Raw genomic sequence first — 25,409 nt, forward strand, 5'->3', positions numbered from 1 at the left:
CAACACCTGACCTAACCCCCGCTGTCACTTGCAGAGGAGGAGCCATATTCACAAAGAATCTTACCTTACCACTAGGAGTCATCGCTGGAACTTAAAGTTTCTTCCTAAGTTAGTTTCTAAGAGTTCCTTGTTAAGGCCTGTTTAGCGAGCTGCTGAGAGCAACTTTTACTAAGGAACGGAGAAAACTCTTGTGCTAATTGAAAGACCAAGGTTGACCTCGTTTATATGGATGACATTGTGTTTTATGAATTACGTACACCACCTACAATGACTGAATGACAGGTGACCAATCAGCATCTATGAACGTGAAATAAAATCAATACTTAAAAGAGGTGGATTAAATTAGATTTAGTTGTTACGAATAAATTTTGTTTTAAGGAATAAATCTGACAGTGGCGATATTCCTCGTTCATCAGTGCTGCAAACTGCTTTTATCCAGTATGTAAGTAGTGCAGAGTTGTGTAAACATTCTCCAGTATTATCGGACTGTTTCAAGCTGATTGAATTATTTTTTAACTCACCCGCCATCAAAATAAAGTGTTCATAATCAAACACTGATGCAACAAGGTGTAAATCCTGAAGCAGCTGTGAACAGGTCTTAATAACCTGTGAGACCTCTGGGTTACCTCCAACTTCTCTCAGTCTCAGTAATTCCTCTTCGACCAAAGAATCCAAAAGTTAGGACTCTCCATCCTCGGTCAGTGAAGAGCTACTTTTAGCCTTAGGATCGTGTAGGAATGTGTCCAGTGACTTTGAGTCGATGAGTCAGATGATGATGAAAGGTTTCCTTCTAACTAAAATTTGTACCAGTATTTGGATGTTAATAAGTCACAGTTTAACACTGCCTAACACAAAGGGATTTCAGTATCACTGCAGACTCTTGGGTTGTATTTTGCTCAAGCATTTATTCTAACATCAAAAGGAAAGGTTTTCCCTAAAGCGCTTTGCCAGAAATGGGATCTCAATGAGCTGGACTGAAAAAAAGACCCTTCTCCTCTCTCTTCTGGTATGTCAGATTAACCCATCAGCTTTTCCCATCTGCCTGTCACTCAAGGCAGTACAATGAGCCTGTAGCCAGACTGGGGTCATTAAAAAAACATCAACAAAGCAACGGACCTCCAGGGACTGCCAGGGGCAGCCTAATCTGGACCCCAGTACCAACCCCAATGGGTGGTCTCCCTCCCTTTCTCTCTTTCTCTTTCTCTTTCTCTCCCTCTCCGTCTCTCTCCTTTGGGGAGGGTGAAATATGTGCAACATGGTAGGTGGGTGATGCCGATGGGGCCATCAGTCACACGCAACCATGCATGTGCAAATGCACGCAGACGACATTGAACACGTTTTCATACGCATGCAGAGACCACATTTTCTGTCAATGACATATTAACAAGCCGGCATGTTGCTCGGTGAAAAAGCGAATTCATCGCATAAAAGAGAAGTTCAAGCAGTGCTGGTAAATCATCAGCAGAAAGTACGAGAGTGCTACTTTCAGTCAGTGACACTTGGAAAAAAAAAAGAAAAGAGGAGCGAGGGACTCTTTTAGACGACTTTATGCAAATGCTCACTTCAGCCATCTTGTCATTCTAGAAGTGCTAAATGAATCACTTTGAAAGTGAGAGAGAAGTGTCTTGTTCGCTTAAGCAACAGCAGTTCTCCAAAGCCCATCTGTCTGCCAGTAACGGTGGCATTAGGTGACTAAATAAGCAACTGCTGGTCTGTTGGGCAAAGGGGAAGATCCTCTTAAATGCTGTGTGTATTTGTGTACATGTGCACTGCATACACTGTAGATTATCTGCTTTTATTAGCAAGAGGAAACAGTGAATGGATGAATGGAGATGTGCGTGTGTGTGCGCGTTGGACTGATAGGGGGATTCCAGACCCAGGCACATTAATCTAGAGCTGATGATCCCGTGCTCACGTTGCAGTGCTCCGCTCCAGCGAATGCATGCACTAACACATGCACGTTCACAGACACACACGCGCACACACACAACCTCCATCTCATTTTTGTGGCCCAATCTGTATAACCAAGAAAGGAAATGAGTGTGTGCGTGTGTGTGCAAACAGATTCACATTCAGTCATGTTATGCACCTCTGTGCATGCATGAGTAGTTTCAGGGACTTGTCACTTGGCACCCGTAACTTAAGGTGAATTCCCGGGTAAATATTCTACCATCAACTGAAAAGTGTCCCCGTCGAGTCATACGTGTACGACATCCACTCAACGACGAAACCACCAGTGACACCACACACATACACACACACAGAATATTGGGTAACACTATGTAAATTCTATGGTAGAGTACGTCTTCCTCTGTGAGTTAGCTGTGTATTATCATTAATCAGAATGACAAATTACAGAAATTAACTGAGAAAACACTGACTTATCTGAATAATAAAAACTACCCTTGATGATAATACTGAGAAATTATGCATTACCCAAACAGAGAAATATCTGCAAATAATTTTGAAACTCTCAACCGACAACAATCTGTCCTGACCTTTCTAACAGACATTTATCAAGACTTCCTTATAATTGCTGTGCCTGGTAACTTGTGATAATCATTATTGTTGATTACATTGATTATCAATGACCCAATCGTTCCATTTAAATTATCACTTCATCCAAATTTTTATTTATCACCTCATGCACTTGTACATTCTACTCTGAAGTCTAACTAAAATGTAATGTGTTGTTTGGTTTAACTACACAATAATAACTGCATAATAATAAGCATGATGTAGGTATAACAAATATAAAATTAATACAGTATTATACAATATCCCACAATGACTACTCTTCCTGGTGTGCCAGGAAAAAAAAAACACAAATCTCTTAAAAGGCTGAACAAGCTAACTAATAAAATATTGATCAAACACAATAAAAGGTTAAAACTCAAATTACATTTAAAAAAGGTTAACAGACCTACAGCATACAGCATTGCCCATCTAGACGTCTCACAGTTCAAGAACATGGGATTATATACCAACACAAACAACATACGTCAATAAGGGTCATGATAAGCTCCTTATGCTGTCGATGTATGTGGTCGTTTTTCTGATGAGGACGGGCTGAGAAAGTTACACAGTGCACCTTTAAAAAAAGATACACTGAAGCTATTACGCAAAATGGGCAGATTAGGGCTGAACAATTAACTGAAATAATATCGAAAATTGCAATTTGGCCAAATGCAACACCAAAATCAAAGGAGCTGCAATTTTTTGATAAAGGTAAAATCTGCCATAGCACATCTATATAAATACAACATTGTGGTGTCATAAAGACGCCCCAGCATACAAATCTTCATTCTCCAGATTTAAGAAACCAGTTTGTTTGGCGCAGACCCTGGTAGAGGCTACATCATCAATTTCGTTTTTCAGTGAAAATGAAAATTGTGACTCATATCTGTAACAATGATTGCAATATCATTTGATTTTAGTTGTTTTTAAGTAGTTCAGTGAAGAAATTCTCTTCCTTCTCCAAATTTGTTGTGGACTGCCAAGAGTTTCAATGCTGCTTGCTTCCCCCTCAGTGTGAACTATAATCGGTTTTCAACCTTTGCTGTATGTTACGATTTTAGCAAAAACTTCGCATCTACCTACCATAAGAAAAGATCATAGAGCATAATGTGACCTTATTACATAAAGCATATACTGTACGTCAGCTCTAGTCAAAATGGAGGAGGAGCACCTGCTTGTGTCCACTTGCCCAGCTGCTCATTACTTGCTGAGTGGCGACACAGATGCGTTTGCCAGTCTGATCTGATGGTGAGAGCAGAATAAAAGTCTGCATACTTTCCCAAAGGATGTTTATATTTACTTTAGATGGGCAGATGCTGCACTACTGGATGTACTGGATGAGCCGGACTTAACCTCCTAGGCGCCTAATCCTGTTTCCAATCATTCTGATGCCTATCTGCTGATTAGGTGAGTAATATCAACATTAAAGTTTTGTCATCAGTCCACAACACCTAGTCCTTAATGTCTCTGTGTATGTCCGTATTCGAACTTCATCTTCCCTCTGACACCTCCAAAGTGAAACAAATGCAACCTATGCATTATTAAAAATGACGGGCAGGCCTGCGCTAAAATCCACTCCATGATGAACCTGAAATGCACTATATGAACAACATCCAAACTCAAATGTGTCCAGACTGGTCAGGTTGATTAGCATAGCAGCTAAAGACATGGTGCATATATCTGGGTTATTGTGAAGTAGATCAAAAGACCTTCTTTTGATAAATAAAGGCTTATAACAAGGCACTGAGCTACTGTTGCCGGCCACCTTAATCTTTAAAGTCTCATCTCTGCCGATTTCAAGCCTTCCCAAAGACTCTTTTCAATGTCTCTCTCTCGACTTTATCTGGTCATCAGAGCCCAGAGCTCAACAGTTGGACATCAAAGTACCGACAGTGGAAAGGGAGGGGTGTCTGTCTCTCCTCGTCTGTCCCATCCCTGTCTGCAACAGCCACTGAGGGATTCCTGAGAAAGACCACGGGGGCCCTTGGCTCTCACTTTACACAGAGAAACTCTATCATTTGGCCCAGTGCTGCAGAGCTATCTGCTGATGCCCTGTAAGTGCCCGCTACATTACATTAGACGCTTTTCATCTAACTCTCTGGAGATGGCACGGTGGTTCAAGGTGGGGGGGGTGTGTCTGTCTCAACAAGCCATTATGGGAACTATGGCACGAGTTAGACGAATATAAATTTGCTTTTTTGATAAAAGCATATATGCACACACACTGTCAGGGTTTTCCCTAAGTGCTGGCCACCAGCCAAACGGCCGGACATTAAAGTATTTCCAGCTGCCTACTCTTTCCCTCCTGACATCCTGTGTCTGTCGGAGAAATGCTGATTTTTAACATGAAACTGCGTTATTGTGTTTTTACCATTTTAATCAGGTCTGTTTATTTTTGAGGAGAAGATCTCTGCGGATCAGTTTTTTTAAAAAACGCATATTTTCCTCCAACTCGGCATCTAGTAGTCTGCAGAATCTCACTCTGCCCCGCTCAGTGTGTCAGTGCTGCACACACACGCCGCGTGCACAAAACACACGGAGCATCGTGACAAAAAAACGGTGCAGTGAAATATAACCTGAAGGTTGACCTGAACTACGCTCGTAGTTACTGAAAGTGAGCGCAATAAAACCTTTGCAAGCAAAAAGCCAAAACTTAATCAATACACCTGTTCAACCTGCATATACATGAACATGTAGAGCACGATGTTTTAATCTGCACACAAGCTCAGCAGCTAACAGCTAATTGTTACAAACAAGCTAAAAAGAAAGCTGTCTGTATGTGGTCTAACCGTTTCACTTAGTTTGCCACGAATCTTAAGTCTGTCAAACTCATGTATACCGCTGCTGACTGAGACAAGCAGCCCCTCCCCTCCAGCAGCAGCACAGGAGAAAGACAGAGAGAGGAGAGGAGGAAGGAACTCATACTGAACCATGTTCTTCAATATTTCTAAACTTCACTCACTATTTTGATGTCAGGAATATGGTTTATTTATTGACATTTTAAAATGTGTTTCTATTGAGATATTATTGAGTTTATTTAGAAAAGCACTTAGTATTACCCATGCACTGTGTAGTATATAATTTAGCCTAATCTATGAACATTTTTAAAAAAATAAGAAAAAGATAACAGGCCCAGGGAGGTCTGCTGCTTCATCCCAAGAGAAGAGAAATTATAAGAAAAAAGAGCAATGATTTTCTTTTGCTTTATTACATTTTATTGTTTTTTTATTTCTATATAGTAGGCTAAGTTCCAGTTCCAAGCTTTATCTTTACGTTAAAGGAAATAAAAAATAAATATAGTCAGACTACAGCTTTGTGTATACGTGTATTTGAGTGTAGACACGCTGCCCCCGCACCCCAGCTACTACTGTCACCCAGCTGGACATTGTGTGCACTAGCGGAAAAGACTGCATTGACTCGACAGACTTTCGCAAAGATCCTACAACTGACATTATCTTGCTCAGGTATGTGTACTTCATTGATTATGGAGTCAGAAATTCAAGTGTGGGGTTCAAAAGTAAAGGAGGAAACACGGGTGATGAGGGTAGATAATCACTGTAATCAATGAGGCATGGCTACATTCTTGTTATGCTCTCTTGGTTTTTTCTTTGAGTGTGGGTTTTCCTGTTCTGTGTATGTTTTAAAAGCTTTAAAAGACAAAAGTACAGACTAAAAATTTACCTAAATTGTTCTATTCTCTCAATACAACTATTGTAGGGCTGTACCAGATATGTTTAACATTTCAAGCCTCAACTCTATTGAGGTTTTCGAATGAAGCTTTGAATGTCTGACAGCATATTTTCTTGCATCACCACCATAAAAAAAAAAAAACAATCCTCAATTTTAAAAGTGTTGGATCTGAAATAGATATTATTATGTGATGTGTGCTGCTGTTTTACTGCTGCTAGACTTCACATTAATAAAAGGTACACGCCAACCTTTGTGTGTGGTAAGTGGGAGACCAAATTGCTTTTTGACTGCAGTGAAAATGTTGTTTCTGAATGGCTGAACTGCAAAAAAATGGACTGACGCAGAACGTTTTGTGAGATAATGTTATGAATTTTTTAAATGATTATATCTATCATTTTTCATTAAATTTTTGACTTTTGGACTTTGAACTGTTAATGTTAGTCGGAAACAATTGTATGCAGCCACCACTGGAAGTATAATACTAATATTATCAGTGTAGGCTAATCTTTATCTGCAACTGTGTAAAAATACAGGGTTTTAAACAGAATCAATGCATGTGAAAAAAGCTGCGCAGCAACATTTGAACTTAGGTACAGCCTTTTATCATTGTTTTTTTTATTTTAAAGTACCTCAAGCTACATTATATGTTATTAATGGCTGCAGTTTGTATAATAAAAAGCATTTAGATTACAAAATGAAATGAAATGCCACTCTAGTAAGAGGTGCAGCATTCCACTGAGATTTCCAACATAAAATGAAGTATACAGACGTAGCAACTAATGCTTTTCAGTATATACACCTGCTGTTTGTATCAGGACTCCATCTGACATCACCAATATATTAGATCATGTAATATTCCCCTATCCAAGTCTATTTGTGTCTATGACCCAGTTAAAACATCCTGCGACCCACTTCTGGGTCTCTATTCATCAGTTGGCCCAGTGTTTGGGAGTGTTTGTTTTGAGTCCCTCTGTTGTAAGAAACTATTGGATGAGTCCTGCTGAGTTCAGGAATATGAACAAACACAACTCACCACAGAGGTGAGCGCCATCTGGAAACTGTAGATGCGGGCCAGGCCAAAATCGGCCAGTTTGATCTGTCCTCCGCTGGTGACCAGGATATTCTGGGGCTTCAGGTCACGGTGAACCACGCGGTGCGAGTGCAGGAAGTCCAACCCCTGGAGCAGCTGGTACATCATATCCTGTAAGACGACAAAACAAAGAACAAAGAGAGGGGGGGGGTTGGATTTTTTTGTAAACATGACAAGGACACGGGATTAATAAAGTCAGGTTGAAATGTAGAGGACCTGAGCTTCAGGACACTGGAGTCATGATGTGTGAGCAAACAGCACAGACCAGATGGCTGAAGGTGACTACATTTGTCATGTGTGTCTACATGATTGAATCTGACTTGATGAATTCGATTTTAAAAATAGTTCGGCCATAACAGATTAGACAGATGGCTTCATGACCCCACATCTCTACAAAGACTTTTGAATTCATTCCTCTGTCAAACCAGGCAACAAAAGGCCTGAATGACAAGACCCTGCAGTGAGAAGTTAAGTATAAAGCCTTAGACACTGTGGCACGGGGGGAGTTAACTAGAGGAGGGCCTGTGTCTTTTCTTGTCGACTGTAGCAGATGTTTGATAACTGACACACACACAGAGAGAGGCCCCGCTCTCTACAAGCATGGATCTCTGTTTCTCAGCAGCTGTCCTGCTTGAGTTAATTGCCGCTCGTTCTCTTTTTATGCCCAAAAGCTGACCTCAGAAAAATTGGCCATGGGCACTACATCGGTGACACACAAGCAAAAGTAAACTGGTGTGAACAGCAACGAACTATGTCGAGACCAGCTTGGACTTGTTCTTTTCAAACCGAAAGACTCTCAAACAGGTCCTGCACCTGTAAACAAATAACAAGTCATTACAAAGGATTGTGGCTAGGTGTTTTTTGGCAGAGCTTTACTTTGGAATGTTTGATAAAATAAAGTCGAAGGAGAGCCATTTCATGTCCTAACAATAGGTAAGAATGAGTAAATATGGAGTTTATGAAGTCTCCACAATCATTTAATCTAGTTAGAAAACCAAATGCGCTCAATTGTGAATTGAAATGCCTTGATGCTGGTGTGTTGCACCCTAGCCCTTTGCACCCCCCTCCAAAACACACACAGCCCCTCCCTATACACACACGCATGCCCCCTACACACACCCCCCAAAAACCCTCCGCCAAGACCTCACAAGTGACATGGACCTGAGCCCGCAGCTCTATTCACTGGCCGACCAGCTGGTGAGTGAGTCAAAGGGGTCTGCACACTCAAGCAGAAAACATTAGCAAACGGCGCGGGGCTGGCTGCTGTGCTGGCCACGGAGGAGGAGACAGGGCGCCCCACACAATGCTGTGGAGATGGGGAGTGATGGTGTGTGTGTGTGTGTGTGTGTGTGTGTGTGTGTGTGTGTGTGTGTGTGTGTGTGTGTGTGTGTGTGTGTGTGTGTGTTTGTATACACACAAACTGAGTGTCCCCCTGGGTTTGTCTTAACGTAATATGTGTTTATCTGCATTCCCATTGGTGTGTGTGCCTCGCACTGTATAAGGTTCATTAGAGTGTGTGTGCAAGCATGCACATGTGTGTGTGCCCTCTGACCAAGGGCAGGCAGGATGCATAAACAGACCTTCCTTTCTACATCTCCATCCAGCCATGACCCAGCGAGGAGGGCAGCAGACAGACAGGGCCATAGGAGAGAGGCAGGCAGTTGGTTATTTTGTGTGAGTGTGTGTGTGGAGGGGGGGCTGACACAATAGCATGGCCCCCCCACCAGTTCCTCTCTCCGCTTTAAATAGCCATTTCGCCGTGCTTCCTTTCAGCAGCATTTCCTAGTAAACACTAATTATCTCAGAAGTGTGACTCTTGGACAAACACACAAACAATCTTGGCCCCCTCACCCCGAGTGCCATCCTCTCCGCGGACAAGATGAAGTAATAAAGAAAGTAATGAAAAATATTCCAGCTACGTTCCACCAGCGCAACTTGCTGCAGTGCCAATAGTGAGATGCCAAATTTAGAAATTTAAAATATCTAAACTTAATACTGCCACAAAGTTTTAAGACCACTTGTGGCACAGAGTGCGACAGTGAGACACCTCTTAGCCTCACACAAGTTGATTTCAGCAGCAAGAAGACTCACAAGAGTTGCTCAACACATAACTGTCTTCAACTGGCAGCACTTCAAACCTCAAAATCCGCACAAACACCTTGGCCAGGAGGAAACAAAAATCACACAAAAAGGCAACACATCTGACCCTGAAAAAGCAGGAGGACCAGGAAAAAAAAGTAGTCAGCCCTGTGCAAGATGCAGTCAAAACATGGCTTTCTGAGTGCGCCTCCTTTTCTAATGCAAATGTACCAGAGGCAGCCATATTGTTTATTGTAGCTAGGCACAATATGGGACATCTGCCGGTTAGCGTTAGTGTAATTCCCTCCCCATGCTTCATTAACCTCCCCCTTTATGGGCCCAGAGAATGGAGTTGTGGAAGCTTGGACGGAGGTGGCGAAGGAGGGTGGGTGAGACCCAAGCGCTGGCCCGGCTGAGGAGCACTGAGGCTGGGGCAGCCCGACCGCTTGATGTCCTTCCAGCTCATTTGATTCCTGGAGGAGGACCTCTTTCATCAATGACCATGTGGTGGGTCTTGAGTCTGAGTAAGGCTGACTGGGTGGTGGAGGGTGGGGGGCTGAAGTGGACAGGCTGGGCTAGGGTGGGCTGTCTGGTGCTGGGGGCAGACTGGTTTTGAGGAAAAGTTTGCCTGTTCTTTTTAGTTTAGAGTCTTTGGCTAAGGGTGAATGTTTTTCCTTGGTTCGGGGTATTCAAGCGTGACAGTCTTAAATAGTAAACATTTAATCAGATGGGCACAGGTGTGCTATGTTTGACACTGCTGGACTGAGATCCAGTATTTGGTGTCATCTGGTATAGTTGAGGGCAAACTAAGTTGATGGGAAGGGGGGCAGTTGGGGGGGGGGGTTACTGTGCAGTGTCCACTGTCCTAGAAATAACAAGGGATGGTGCCTGTGTCATCCTGTCACTCTATCATTGTCCTTTTGTCCCCTCAGGGCTCCAGCTGTATGGATGTTAGGAGAAAGCTAAAGAAGGAGGGGTGCCTTAAGGGGTCAGTATGCTTCAAACGAACCGCCTGTCTGATCGTTAGCAACGTGAAAATCTCCCCCCCCAAACTTTTTCAACATCAGAACTGGGGGGACTACATCCAACAAGTTTTCCTACTATCCCAAACCAACAATTCAAACAAATCAACTACACATAATGACTGGCCAGATGTGCAGAGTTAAGAAGTAAGCAGGATTTGAACTTCTATATCAAGATCTTTTTATTTTCTTTTTTTTTCTCTTTCTTCTTCACACAGCTACTTCCTTTACTTTCCGTGTATACAATCAAGAACCACATCATGAATGCCTTTGAACAGAGACTATCCAAAAGTGTGTGCTATGACCCCCTTTTTATCGATTACTATGTATCACCACTTTCTATGGCGGCAGACTTTTGCTGCATACCACTGCAAGTCGAAAGTCAGTATTTCCAAGTCGTTATTTCCGACTTCTAAAATCTAAAAGCGTCCTATTGCATCTGCTAGGAAAAACATGGACGGCTGCTGCAAACTGGTGTTTGACTGGCAAGTCTGCAAACTTCCCAAGCAACTGCAACAGCTGATTGAGCAGTTAAGGGCCCTTAAAAAAAATACAGTTGGCTCCTAATGTGTACTCTCAAAGACTTCTATTGAGCACAGATCAACTGAATGAAAGTGAAAATGACAACTACAAAGCTGTATTTACTGCACATTTCACAAGACAAATACGATATAAAGTAAAAAGTGATGAAGAGGTACAAAGTAATTGTTCACTATGTGTGATGCCATACTGCTTGATGTCATGTATGTTTGTGTGAGTGAAGTCGGGCTTGGTGGCTCTTTTTCAAGTTTCTGACTTGGAATTCCAACTCGGATGACTGTTGTAATTTTACCTGCCTGATTGTAATGGAACGTGGCACCAAAGATATTTAATTTGCAATGATGTAAAACATCAATAAAAATCAGCAAATCCTTGCACTGAAGAAATGAGAAACAGTGATATAGCCAAGCCAAAGTAAGAAAAATGCCAATCAGTAAATCAAAATTACAAATTAACTTTACTTTGACTCAGTAATTGATTTACCAGCTTAAGCACTACAATTAAAAATAAAATGGATTTTAAAATTCATACCTCATGGACCATGAAATGGCTGCAACTAACGATTACTTCTAATATAAATTACTATATTATATAAAACAACATAAAACATTATAATGAACAGTCGAAAGCCAAAAGATATTCAGTCTACAATGATGTAAAACAAAGACAAGCAGCAAATCCTCATTTGAGAATTGCTTGAGAAATGACTCGAACAGTTGATGAACTAGTTGACGATCTTTCTTTTATTGACTAATAAATCAAGCGACCAATAGTTTCAGCTCTAAAACTTCAAATAACTGCATAATCTAGTCTGACAGTCGTAATTAAAGAACGAGTAATATCTTACATTGGTAGTTACAGGTTTTCGTGTAAATGAGTGCCTCAGAGCAGTAGAAATAAAATGTTTAGAGTTTAATAACATGATGAACACAACCATCACCACACAGAGGAACTGCAGTACCACATACTGTATCAACTTCAGCTAAATCCCTGGGAAAGCCTCAGGTGTAATCTACCGGACTCATCTATGCTTGCACAATCATCCCACCAACATTACGGCTCAACACAAAACTTTCACACATTAACACAGCCCCAGGGGTGAAAACCAACGGTTATTGTAGCTTCCACAACTTCTCTGTTTCAAAATTGACACTTTAAACTCTGAGGCCCCTCTGTCCAAAAATAGAGATGAACCTCTCCAATATTGTACATGATACATTACAGACCTTGGGGTGAAACACGATAAAGAGATTTTAAAAGGGTTTGAGTGTGGGAAAGATTTAAATTAAAAAGGGACAGCTACAGAGGAAATGAGCTGGTGACACATCCATTTCCGACCTTTTGGCAAAATGTAAACAGAGACTCTTTATTATGTATTAATGAGTTGGAGAAAGTGATAGTGGAGGGGAGTTTGAATGCGTTGTACCTTCATCGGCATTGTCCGAACTACTGAAAAGTATAATTGCATGCATCAAATTGAGTGCTCTTAGTTTCTAAACATAAAAGAAGGATTTTAAAGTCTAGTTTCTCACACGATCCATCTGTAATACAGTGTAAATTTGGAGAGAGAGGGCAGAGTGAAAATAGAGAAGTCAGGGAGCCTCTAATTTGGAGCCCATCTGCCACATGTGCTGCCCTTCAAAAACGTTCTGATGTTAGAGGGAACTGCACTCTGTCCAATGTGTCTCTGGCCAAGAAAACTCCATACCATACAGAGACGGCTGTAGTCGTGCAATGTTTTAGCCACAGAAGATTAGCAAATGGCTTCCTTTATAATTCAAATAAAAACGCTGATATTTCAAGTGCAGTGCTTTCATGTTTTGAAATTTGTCATAGGAATATTATTTATGTATTCCTCACTGATGTTTTACCATTAAAGACTCCAGTTCACAGCAAACAGCATTTGTCTTCCTCAGTACATCTAGATAACATTGGCGATGGTTACCTTGATGGTCTCGGGTGGTACTCCAGGGTCAGGGGCCTTCTCCAGGTAGGTGGTCAGGTCCTGATCCACGTGCTCAAAGACCAGAGTGAGTTTAGTTTCTCGGTCAGTCCGGGATACCGTACACACATCAAACAACCTAGAAAAAGAGGAACAGGGGGAGGGAGATCAATACAATTGATTTAATGGGGTCCAATCTGCTCAACAAGGCTTCTGAGTACAACTGATAAGACTGAGTGTCTTCTATGTGGATATTTCTCCAACTGCTGAATGACAGAAATCTACACATCTAGCAATGGCAAAGCAGTGCAGTGGCATTAAGTAAGAAGCAGCAACCATTTTGGTTCCAATAATAGAAATAGAGTGATTTCAGACACAGCAACAGGCACGTCAAACACAGGTGTAACTAATGATATGAATAATGACAATTGTAAGTTACTGAACCACCTAAATGCAATAGAGCCCTCGTTAATGTCTTTAGTTAGACCTGACTGGTCTAAGCGCATTTCCTATCTTGACAAGACAAAATGTGTTAGTGACAAAAGGGTCTAAAGTGCAGCAAAAATAACCCCAACAACTGTGCTTAGTTAAACATGTAGGCTAACGCATTAAATTGGAAATCATAGGCTAAGAATCTGAGTCTAAACTTTTCGGCTGATGGACATTGTTATGTTACAGAAACATAATATGTGCTGTCCTGATGTCAGGTTACCCTGAAAAACTACTTCCAATGCAAAGCTTCAAGACCATCAAGGCCCGAACACCAGCGTTTATGGTTGTGTTTCACTAGGCAACAAACTAAGGCCAAGAATCCAGATTATGTCGACAGACCTGCCAAAGGCAGGCTTCTGTGAAAAGCTGAAAAAAGCTATCCAGTATGTCCTCTTCAAAGAGCTGGGGACCACAAGCAGCATTCCTCCAGCGGCACTATGACAACTCCTGATGCTCTTTGGTAAGTCGAGTGGACCCTGGCTGTAGCTGCTGCAGAGGCAGCATCTTTCTTCACAACAACACAGGAGACCAAAGGATCCATGAAGGATCTCTGTCATGTTGATAGTGCGAGTTAAAAAAGTAATGGGATACTGTAATCATATCAGCTGTTAAAGTATACCATTATCATCTTTAAGTTCATGCGAATGAGCCATGTTGTAAGTATGATTTGTAAAGTAATTTAAATCTATAAGCTACAAAACAGAAAAGGGATGGCTTTGTTTCCCCATTACTTAGACTTTCATTGACCTCATGAGTCAATAAGTGATGAAATGTCCAGACTTTTAAGGGTGTTAACTGATTGAGCCTACCACTGACTATCAGCTTTTACTTCCAAGCTAAATATCGACACTTGAGACATCACCTATGATTATTGTGGCAATCATTTAATCATTGAGATCGGACTCAATGTCACATCAGTATTTTAAACAACTGTTAATGCATGTGCTGCAACAACTCAAACCAGCTAATATACATAAGCCGTTAAAAATCGAAGCATGGAAAGAAATGACTAAATCTCTCCGGAAACTCTTTCATTCCTATCCAACGAGGCAAGATGCGGCCATGCCAACACGCTTGTAATCAGCGGACTTGGAATTGCTGGAGTCGGTGCAGTGAGTGAGGGGCGATTCATTCAAGGTATTAGTACTGTGCATGATGTCACAGAATAGACGGCGCCCTCCTCTTGAAGCGTTGGGGTTAAACGCCCCTCACAGCTCGATTGTTAGGCTACAATGGGGGCTCTCAGCAGACACTGAACATATGGAATGAATAATGGGCCTCATTACAAACATCCAGGGGTTGCTTGGAGTCACACAGAAGGCCCACAATGCACCCTTCCTGGCTTGAGCTGGTTGAGGATAGTGAGGTTTGTCTGATAGTTCAATGAGCTGATGGTTTGCACTCTTGAACTGATTTATTGCAACAAATGCTACTGCAAATTATCTAAACTCATGCTTGCATAGTAGTGCCCAAATGTGTTCAACCACTGAATAAAACTAATCTAAAAAAAAACGTAGATGCCTGCTGATGTATTTGTCTTCCAAACTTCATTGTGATCCCATTAAGAGAAAACCATTATCCACTATTATTCATTGGTACGCTGGGGAATTATTGTTAGAGGCACAATGGCACTAACTGTGCTTCTGAAACGTTCATCTAGAACTTCCCCTCCGATCCCAAAGCACTCAATATTCCATAATAAAACAAGTACCAAGGTCAGACCTTGGCTACTGCCAACATATGACGCAGTATCTGACAACTGACCTCTGACTGAACAATTCATTACAAAACTGAAAGAAAACGTCCTGTGTGTGCAGAACGCATAGAAGGACAACTGAGAAAAAAACTTGGGCTATATGTTATGTGTCATTGTTACTATTTACAGCAACTTAAGTTTGACTTACAGTAACTGAGATGTGAGAGTGAAAGTGAGGCTAAAGAGCACTTTGACAGGATATAGGAGCATTGATGGGCTCACATCAACATGAAATACATACATAATGCATCAAACCTGTGACATGGTTTGAATTGGTTGTATCATTATTTTAAAAAACACCTATAGTCCATATCGAAATTTTTTAAAATATCAAAAAGGCTGTTGAGCTCAGCTAATTTGAATCTCCACAGAGATTCATTGCCAATCTCTGGAACCCATTTGAGTTAAAATATTCTAAGCTGAGCGATCCAATTATCCAATGTCGATTAACTGTGTATTTATTGTCAATATTTTTTGTGTTGATTGATCACAATTATAATAAGCATAAATTATGAGAATTGACTGGATGCAGTTGATCAAATGCTGCTTTTTTTCCTGAATATATTTGGGGGTTTGACTGTTGCGTCAGCCAAAACAAACCAAGTGATGTAAGTTTGGTTTCGCTACCTTTTGTAGACCAGTGATTAATGGAGAAAATAATCAGCACATTAATCAATTATGAATTATTATTATCATAGTTATTTGCAGCCCTGTCTGACTTACTAGCTAGGAAACAAAGCTTGAGTTTAGAATATTTATTCACAGATACTTGCATTATTATCATTATTATTACTATTACTACGTATTACCAGATAAATAATAGTCTAATTTCAAAGAATGTAAGATTGTGCAAATAGGTATAGGTCTAATCATTAGAAAGACACCTGCTTGTCATTACACATCTCTCCTGTCACGGTACTCTTGAGCACGCCAATGACTGACCACCCAAAAGACGTTTCTACTTGATTGATTTTGAAAGTTACATTCTTATTGAGATCATGATCTATTTTTCAAGAGTGTTTTACTTTTGCACACACTGTTCCACTTTATTCTGCAGGCCAATGACCACCAGTTCGTAAGAATGTTGCGTCTTTAATTTCAAACACTTTTTAGAGGAATGTGCATGAGACGGACCAAGAATGATGAATAAGAAGCAGGGTTTCAAACCATCAGGGAAACTAACAATGCACATAACTTTAAGAAAAATGGACAGGTGTTCTCACCTAATGCGTGCCAAGAGTTGCAGCAAACAGCCAGCTGTTATGCAACTGACATTTTCATATTGTCAGCAGATTAAAGAAGAAGACAGCTGCTACAAAAACAATGGACATGTATAAGTGTAGGCCTACTCTGAAGGGCACATGATTGAGGCAGTATGGGTGCCACCACAGACCATCAAAAAAGGAAGTAGTTTGTTTGGCTGATGCACAAATTGTATCTCACTCTTTATACCATCCCTTCTCTTAAACACACAGACACACAAACAGAGACACAGGGCTACCCACCTCTCCCCCTCACTTACCTGACAACATTGGGGTGCTCGAAGGCTTCAAGCTGCCTCAGTACCGCCACCTCCCGGATGGTTGAGAGAGGCATCCCCTCTTCCTCCGTCTGGACACGAACTCTTTTCAGGGCTACAAAGCGTCCCCCGTTCTTCAAATCTCTCGCCTTGTACACTTTCCCATACGCTCCTTCTCCGATCTCGGCCACAGGCTCATATTGAGTACTTGCACTCTCTTTGTCCATTTTTGCTGATTTCTCTCCCTCTCTCTCTCGTCTCTTGGTGAAAATATTGCGGGGAATCCCGGCGAGGGTGACGAGCCAGAGAGTTTCTCACAAAGGCATATTCAAAGAAAAAAGTTGGCACATGCAATGCCTAGATGACAGGGAGACACAGATGGAGGAAGACACCATCTTTGTCAGATTTGCTCAAACTGGGCTCCAGGTAGGCAATAACAGGACTGTCATCATGTTTTATTCCGACTATCAACACAAGAGCCCCGTTGCGTCCCAACTTCCACTCCTCCTCCTCCTATTACGCACAGCAACCCATGTCCTCCTACCACTAACACAAAGTAATGTCAAATAATTCAAATTAACCACATTTAGCTTCTTTTCCTTTCTTTTTTTAAGCTAGCTGTGCAGTAAATAAACTGTCGCGCATTCAAGAGGTTGACTCCACATGCAGTGTTGTTGAAGTTATGCTCATGTGGGCTGTCTCTTGGTGCTCTGTTAAAAGGAAATTAAACCAGAGAATTTAAAGAGAGCACGCAAACAAAAAGGGCACAAACCTGACACACCGGCCTGTTTTTAAGCTAGCAGACTGAGCAGCTAGCAGCCTCCCCTGTCTTGTTTTATCAAAGTGTTTGAGGCGACACAAACTTGGCGAGCACGTGGCTGTCTACTGATTGCATTGTCTGAACTTCCTACAGCAACAGTCCATTTAAAACACTGTAAAACTCGCCTTTCGAGCCTCAAATCGATGTAAATGTGTGAAACAAAGCCCCAGTCGGGTTTTAAAGATGTTTTCACGGGCCTGGCTGGCTTCCTCTCATTTTTTCTTATTTAATTGTGCGTGGACGCACATAGGCTAATTATAATAAATTCTAGCAAGTCGGGGGGGGGGGGGGGAAACGCTCGTTTCGTCTTTTAAAGTGTTACCGGAGTGTAAAGCAACATTCCTAACCTCACAAAGACATTCTTGGCATGACATTCTGCACAAATATCCACACTTTTTGTCGGTGTTTACCTTGGTTTATGTTGTCAATAAAATGTCGTAACGTCGGCATGTCCGATAAAAACGCTGAGGAGGCGTTCGTTTCTCCGACAAAAATGTCCTGCATCGAACGCATCCCCTGTCCACTGTCCTCCATGCGGGGGCCACACAGGTAGTTGGACGGTGCAGGCTCTAACCCCCCATCCCTCAGACTGCACCAGCCCAGGGAGAGACACTCAAACAAGGGAGGAGGAGGGGGGAGGAGGAGGAGGAGGTGGTGGTAGTGGTGGTGGTGGGGGGGACTGAACGAAAACTCACACACACTCTCACTGCAACTTTGTGGGTGGGGGGGTGTGGAGGGGAAGAGGGGTGTAGGATGGGGGGGTCATAGGACAAAGGCAAACGCGTGATACAGCCCTCCGAAACCACGCTCTCCTTTGGATTTTCTCCTTTCTTTCTCCTGCTTTTTTTTCTTCCATATATCCCCGGATAGGCCTATGCAACTGCAGCCCCGCTCGCCTGTGTGAGCTCCGTCTCTGCCTGGCTTTCCCACGCCGGCTGAATGTGGCCTGACCCCCTTCAGAGAGGTTTGACACGGAGCGGGGACATTTCCGCATTCCTCCCCGACTACAAAGGCACACCGCCTCCTTTTTGCTCTCCCTCGGCCTCCTCGGTGCTTTACCATTCATAGTCCTCTCCGCGGGTTTTGTCTCCCGTGTCAAACCCGGGAGCACCGCGGGGATCGGGGAGAGAGGAGAGAGGAGGTTTATTGGATGGACGGCCACACTATCTATCTCCCTCAAGCCATTGAAGGAGCTCCCGCGGCAACAATGCGCCAGCGGGGATGCGATGTGACAAGCTCGCCCTAGATGGTCCGGAGGGGTCAGGTTCAAGGCCCGGTGGCTTGATCTGTGGCAGGGGGGCACTCCTCTGCTCGGGTGGTCGTTTGCGAGGCTCCGTGCCCCGGGAACAGGCGTGATGGCCATGTGGGCAAACTTGTTCCATTTTTGAAAATACGGGGAAATCATCATCAACACAGGGTATACCTTTGATTAATTTTACAGCAAAAGATGTAAAATTGTGAAACTCAATTTTTATTTAAAAATGAGTCAATCATAATAATCAGCATCATCTTTTTATGTTTGTAAACCTACTTTTAAATATTTGAACACAATTGCTCAAAAATAAATACAAATTGGTTAGTTAAAATGTATATAAAGTTATTATGTTAAGGAATTTATCGTCAATATTTGTTAAGTTTTATTGTCACATCTTAATACCTAAAACTTATCACTTAAATATATTCTAACCCACAAAAATAACATTGTATATCTTTTATCAATCATTTTTTAATATTTATCATATTTTCCATTGCTTTCTTTCTTTCTTTAATTTGTTTATTTTAATTTTATTTTATATGCCCATTTATGCCTCAAACATTTAAAGCTATATTTTCTGTCTGAAAAGTTCTTCAAACTCTCACATAAAGTTTTCATTCCACATTTTTCTCCCCTTCTCCTTTATGCTGGACACGGTTTAGACATGACAAGACTTGATGTCAGATTATTCCAATGAATAGCCAATTACAGGCGTGTAACCAAGCTCCATTATCATAACTTCATTGAGAAGGCGTGTATCAGAGACTCGCAGAAGATCAGAGGAAAGACATTCCCCCGGTGCTGTGATTTACATGCAAACTTGTCCTGCATGCTCCTTGTAGAATCCACTGATTTCCATTGAAAAGGTAAAGTTGGGGGCGGTAATGACATGGAAGTATGTATGGCAATCTCTCCTGCCCAACTTTATAGGCAACCCCAAATTTAAAGCATTTGCATCACAAAACACACAATGCAGACAATGTGTCCCAGACCAATTACTGTAAATGTGGGCATTTACATTTTTTCATCATCATTGTTCATGTGAAATCAGCTCTGAGAGCCATCGCCCAGATTGAATACATTAGCATGCATACTTGTTATTTGGCTGGAGAACAAACCAATTAGGTCCGTTCTGTGCAGGATAAAGATGAGAGACACACACACCTCAAACACACACACACACACATTCTGAAACAGTGATTAGTAATGAGTCGGTATCTGACGCATAAACTTTCTTTTTTAAGTTTCCACAGTCTGTGTTCGTCAGGTGTTTACCTTGATGGGGCTCATGCTGGGGAATCATGTTTGAAAAGATGCAGGAACAGGATGGTTCAATTAAGAACATCCTGTTCTGGGAACAGCATGGTCAGAATATAATTTAATGTTTAATCTTGTGCTTTTCCCAAGTTCTTGTTTCTGTATGGACAACAATGCACTGTGCTGACAGTTCAGAGGCAAAAATCAAAGATTAAAGAATTCTGATACACGTGTTTTAGCTGAGCCAGCTAATAAGTCTTTTATACACCTTTCATTAACATTTATAATTATTGACTTATTTCAGGAAAGTGATGACTTATTTTGTACTTACTTTGAAAAGAAGCATGTGCAGTGAACAGTGACTAGAAAAGCAACCTGTTCATCTCTGATTTTCAGACATAAATAGTTTCTCAAGATGTGCTCATGTGGATTTGGTGACTAGCTGTAAATTGACCAGGATGTTATTCAATAAAGGTATTTTTAATTTTGCTGCTAAAAGTGTTTCTGCTATGCGTTGTTTGTTTTTGTTACAGACATGCATGATGTGTTGGTTAGGGGTGGAAGAAGTATTCAGATACTTTATTTCAATAAAATACAAAAGTGTAAAATTACTCCAGTAAAAGTTCTGGTTCTGCATTCAAAATTCCCCTTAAAGGGTTACACAAAAACTGTATTTTAAGTGTCTTGGGGAGTACAACTGCATGTGTGAAAAATGTAGTATAAAACTTTTTGTGTGAGGAAGCTGTGTGTACTTGGATAAATTGCCTCCAGTGACGTCACTCAGTAACTGTTGCATTGTGGGTAATGTAGGCACCAGGCTTTGAAAAGAAGTCCACTGGTTTAGCTTTTATTACACTGTTGGACTCATTATGGACAGTTTGAAAACAAATGATCAAAATCGACACAGCAGAGCCAGAGATATCACCTTTTCAAAACCTGGTGCCTACGTTACCCACAAGGCAACAGTTGCTGAGTGATATCATTGGAGGCAATTTATCAGATTACACGCTGTTTCCTCTGCAGCCAAAAAAGGCTTTAAACTAATATTTTCATATCTGCAATAGTACTCCTCAGGACCTGTAAACACACTTTAATGTGTAAAATTGGTGGAGTTACCCTTTAAGTAAAAGAAGTATCATCAGCAAAATGCACCTAAAGTATCAAATGTACATACAGTATATGAATTCTGCAGGGAAAAAAATGTCCGTGTGAGTGATGCATGACGCATGCTTTTTCTACATCTCCATAGTTTAATCCAGTGGTTTCCAAACTAAGGGTCAGGCCCCCTCTACAGGGTCACAACATATAAGTGGGGGGTCATGAGATGATTAATGAGAGGAAGACAAACCGAAGTTCTGCTAAACAAACTGGTTTTTGTTTTTTAGTCTTTTTCTAATCTTTGCTACTCTGTGAAATACTGGATCATTTTTTATCTATAATCTAAAAATAGTATATTGTTAGTGATTAATTGATAATCACTACTGCTACTCAGGTATGATGCAGAATAAATTGGAAAAGTAAATTACACCTATCATAAATCTCTGGTGTTGAATGTAACTCTATACCAGTGAAGCAAAAGAAAAAAAAAATTCTTGTGGTCGCTGCTTATCAAAACTTTTAACATTCCCATACCACCGTTTAAAATAACACAACACAAGCTCCTGCAAAGCGAAACTGGCATCTCTGCATGACTGAGCCACTCCTCTACATTTCACCCTGACAGTCTGACAGTTTTTATCTCAGTCAACGTGTTCACATCATTGACACTGTGTTCGAAACGTTTCTCAAACAGGTTATATAGAAAGAGCCTCAGGTATGGACAGCTCAGCACTTTCTGCATACTTGAATGTTGCTGTGATAAAACAGTGCAAGGTGTTTGAGGCAGAACTGCACATTCTTCAGGTTCAAGTAAGACCAGATAAGGAATCAAATATCAGGGGAGAAACCAAGCATTGCAGCTGTGAGAACATACCTCCTGCTTTGGTTTCTTATTCGTCACTTGGAGTTTGTTCGGGGGGTTAATAGCATTTAAATCTGGTAATCAAAGAAAAAATCTTTTCAGTTTCTTATTAATTTATTCAAGGCACTTAAAGATGAAGCTGCAATTAATTGTTTTTTTTGCAGCAGCAAAACAAGCTGTAAACACAAACACTTGCACACAGTTGCCGGTTTACACATCTGGCAAATACAGAGCAATATTAGATACAGTCATACTTCTGTCCACCCAGCCAATATTAAAAACAATGTTCACCCTTTAAGTTCTCTTACGCTTTGGCTACGTTGAACACGTAACTAATGCAGCATAAAGTGTCTTTTAACTGGCTCCAACTGCAGCGCACAAACTGCGAGGGGCTGTGCAAGTCACAGGTCCGAGCAAGGTGAGCTTTCATTTATAGGATTGTGAAACAAAACTTTTCATGGAGTTTGTATACCAAATTCAAATATTACACATTAAAGTGTGTTTACAGGTCTTAGGGAGTACTACTGCAAAAGTGGAAAAAGTAGTACAACGCCTTTGTGGTTCCAGAGGAAGCTGCATTTAATCTGATAGATTGCCTCCAGTAATGTCACTCAGTGGATGTTGCATTGTGGGTAATGAAGGCGTCAGGCTTTGAAAGAGCAGTTCATTGGTCTGGCATTACACTCCTGTTACACTGTTGGGCAGCTTAAAAACAAATGATCCAAAATTAATACAGCAGAGCCAGAGATATTTCCTTTATTAGTCCATGCATTCTTCTTTCTTTACAAAACATGGCGCCTACATTACCAACAATGCAACCTAGCCACTGAGTGACATCACTGGAGGCAATTTATAGGATTACATGCAGTGTCCTGTGGAGCTACAACATCCTTTATACTACTGTTTTCACTTATGCAGCAGTACTCCCGAAAACCTGTAAAAACATTTTAATATGTAAAATTGGGGGAGTTTACCTTTAACATCTACAGACTACAATAAGCTATATAAGGGATAAAGTCAGTGAGAAACTGACAGCTGCTACCAATGCTGACAGGGTAAGTGCAAGCCCCTCTTGATACAAAGTTGCCCACATATGGCTACTTATCAAAGATAAGCCTGGATATATTCATTAATATTTCCACCCCCTCACCAGCTAGTTGCTAACTTTTACTATTAGAGTAGGTTCATCAGAACTGGTACATAGTCACCTGCTGGGGCAAAACACAAGGTTGATGAGACCGATGACAGTGAACCAAAACAGTAAAGTTGTCAGCCAGAAAACTGAAACAATGTGCTAAAAGTGCCCCACGTTTGAAAAAACACAGCAAAAGTGCCCCCTTGGATGCTCCCATGGTAGATAAAATGTAACAAAGTGCCCTTAAGGGTACCCTTCCAGTTCAATAAAAATATATCACGACTCTCGCGCTGGTGTCCCTCCACATAAAGCTGGTGCCCTTTTTTATTTTTTTGCCCCGCCCCTTAAATATCCCGAGTCCCCCACTGTTTGACACACAGTTTCTATAAATAAATCGATTACATAAGCTTCATTTTTTAAAACTTACTTTTCACTTTCACCAAAATAGAGCCGGCTAACAATTCTCATCAGTCCGAGGCCAGCACAGTAATAATACCATGTTATGCTTTTACTAAGGCAGGGCACTTGAGTCATACTGTACTGCTGCTTTTGAGCTCCCCCCAAAAGGCCAGCCCAGTCTTTCACTCTGACTTTAAGATGTAAAAGAAAAGAAAATGCACTATGTTTGTCTGAATGTGTTTGCCTTTATCCCTGTGTGTGTGTGTGTGTGTGTGTGGATGGGTGGGTGCGCGTGGCAGCTGCTGATCAGTCCAGCCAAGAGAGAATTACGGTCCTCCCGAGGGGAACGAGAGAGGCCAACAAGGGACAGGTGACTCCCAGTCTCCCCCAGATCTCCTTACACCCAACCACCCACCCACCCACCCACACACACACACACACACACACACACACACATACAGAGAGAGAGGGAGAGATTGATTGTGGGCCTGTCTACCAGGTCCCACCTAAATAGAGGGGGATGTCCATGCCACAAGGCATAGGGTACAGTGATAATAACCTGAGGTCTTTAGGTAGACAGCTGTCACACCTGGGGAGGAATCGGATAGGACGTGTGATATTGGGTTCCTTTTTAAGTTCCCAATCCCATTGTCAGGATTTACAAGCATCACTTAGTCCGCAGTGTTTCATGTGCGTCAGGTCTTATCCACCCATCAGCCGCTTAATATTGAAGCAACATTTTGAGAGTAAAAACCCGGGCCCGGCAGACAATCCGAGCCTGTTTTGTGTCTCTGACTTGATTTCCTCTCTCTTCCTCTTTCTTGTCAAGCCAGACTGAAGTCCAGAGTGTGTGGTGCAAGTAAAGCCCCCTTCTCTTCTCTTCTCTTCCCTTGTCCTCCTCTTCTCCCCGGCACCGGCCCCCAGACACAAGCCTCTTTCTGTTGGGGCATCGCCATGGCAACCAAGCCACTAACTTGAGGAGGCGACATAAAAACCTGCTCTTTTAGGGGGACACAGGAACACCTGCCGCCTACGCCGATGGGGAGGGCTGGGCTGGATGCCTGGCCACGTGCAAGACACACACTTACACACAGATTCATGTGGCCACAAACGCACACACACACACCCACAGACACAGACACAGACACACACACACACACATCCACATAAACAGAGGATCAGTGTAACATTTAAATGAGACCTCTAGCTAACATCTGCTCCCCTTTAGAAGCTCATTTATCTTCCAGTAACATCTCACGTTGTTTGGTGTCTTTCTTAACTCATGTTTTGGTTTCGAGAACAGAGGACAGGGTGTTATGGAAACAAAGAATCCATTATTGATAAAGTTTATGATTTCAGGCAGAGGCACAAAAGTACCCTTATTTTAACATCGTGTCTCTTTACACCAGTGGCTACTTTGATGAGAAATTATATTGCTTGGAATCCCGAAGGACCACCAGACACATGCTCAGCTGATTTACGTGTTTATCCATAAACTATACCTGTAAGGCCATTAGGTGAGAGCATAGCTTGTTAACTGTTGATTAACCAAACGTAATATAACATGTAATTAATGATAAGCGTGAACCTTTTTTTATACATAGCCTACTGTAGAAGCATTATTGAAGGGAACCTGAGAACTAAAAGTTCATTGCCAACAACTGCTTCAATGTTATTGTTTAGCCTATATGACAAATAACAAATTGAAAATTAAAAGCTTGGATTCAGATTTTGTTACCCTCGGACCAAGCCAGGCTAGCTGTTTCCACGTTTTCAGTGTTCAGTGATAATAAAAAAATGAAAAACTGATATCATGTTAATATTACACATATGATAATATATGTAAATAATCCAGCACCTCTTGATTCTTTTCCCATGTTATCGTAGCAGGTGGCTAATTCACTTTAACACTGGTTACCATGTGCCACAAAATGGA

The 25,409-nt window shown here is 41.6% G+C and overlaps 1 protein-coding gene across 1 annotated transcript in view; it reads right to left on the bottom strand.

Moving 5' to 3' along the window:
* Nucleotides 1-18,059, bottom strand: part of cdk6 (cyclin dependent kinase 6) — a 39,748-nt gene extending 21,689 nt beyond the window's left edge. The window contains exons 1-4 of the mRNA XM_073463533.1: nt 17,878-18,059; nt 16,651-17,004; nt 12,884-13,019; nt 7,241-7,408 (exon numbers count right to left, since the gene is read on the bottom strand). Of these exons, the coding sequence (XP_073319634.1) occupies nt 7,241-7,408; nt 12,884-13,019; nt 16,651-16,874 (528 nt within the window). The 5' untranslated portion in view covers nt 16,875-17,004; nt 17,878-18,059. The remainder of the gene's footprint in view (nt 1-7,240; nt 7,409-12,883; nt 13,020-16,650; nt 17,005-17,877) is intronic.
* Between the last annotated feature and the right edge of the window lie 7,350 nt (nt 18,060-25,409).

Source organism: Pagrus major, chromosome 3 (assembly GCF_040436345.1).
Source record: "Pagrus major chromosome 3, Pma_NU_1.0".
NCBI classification, from domain to species: Eukaryota; Metazoa; Chordata; class Actinopteri; order Spariformes; family Sparidae; genus Pagrus; species Pagrus major.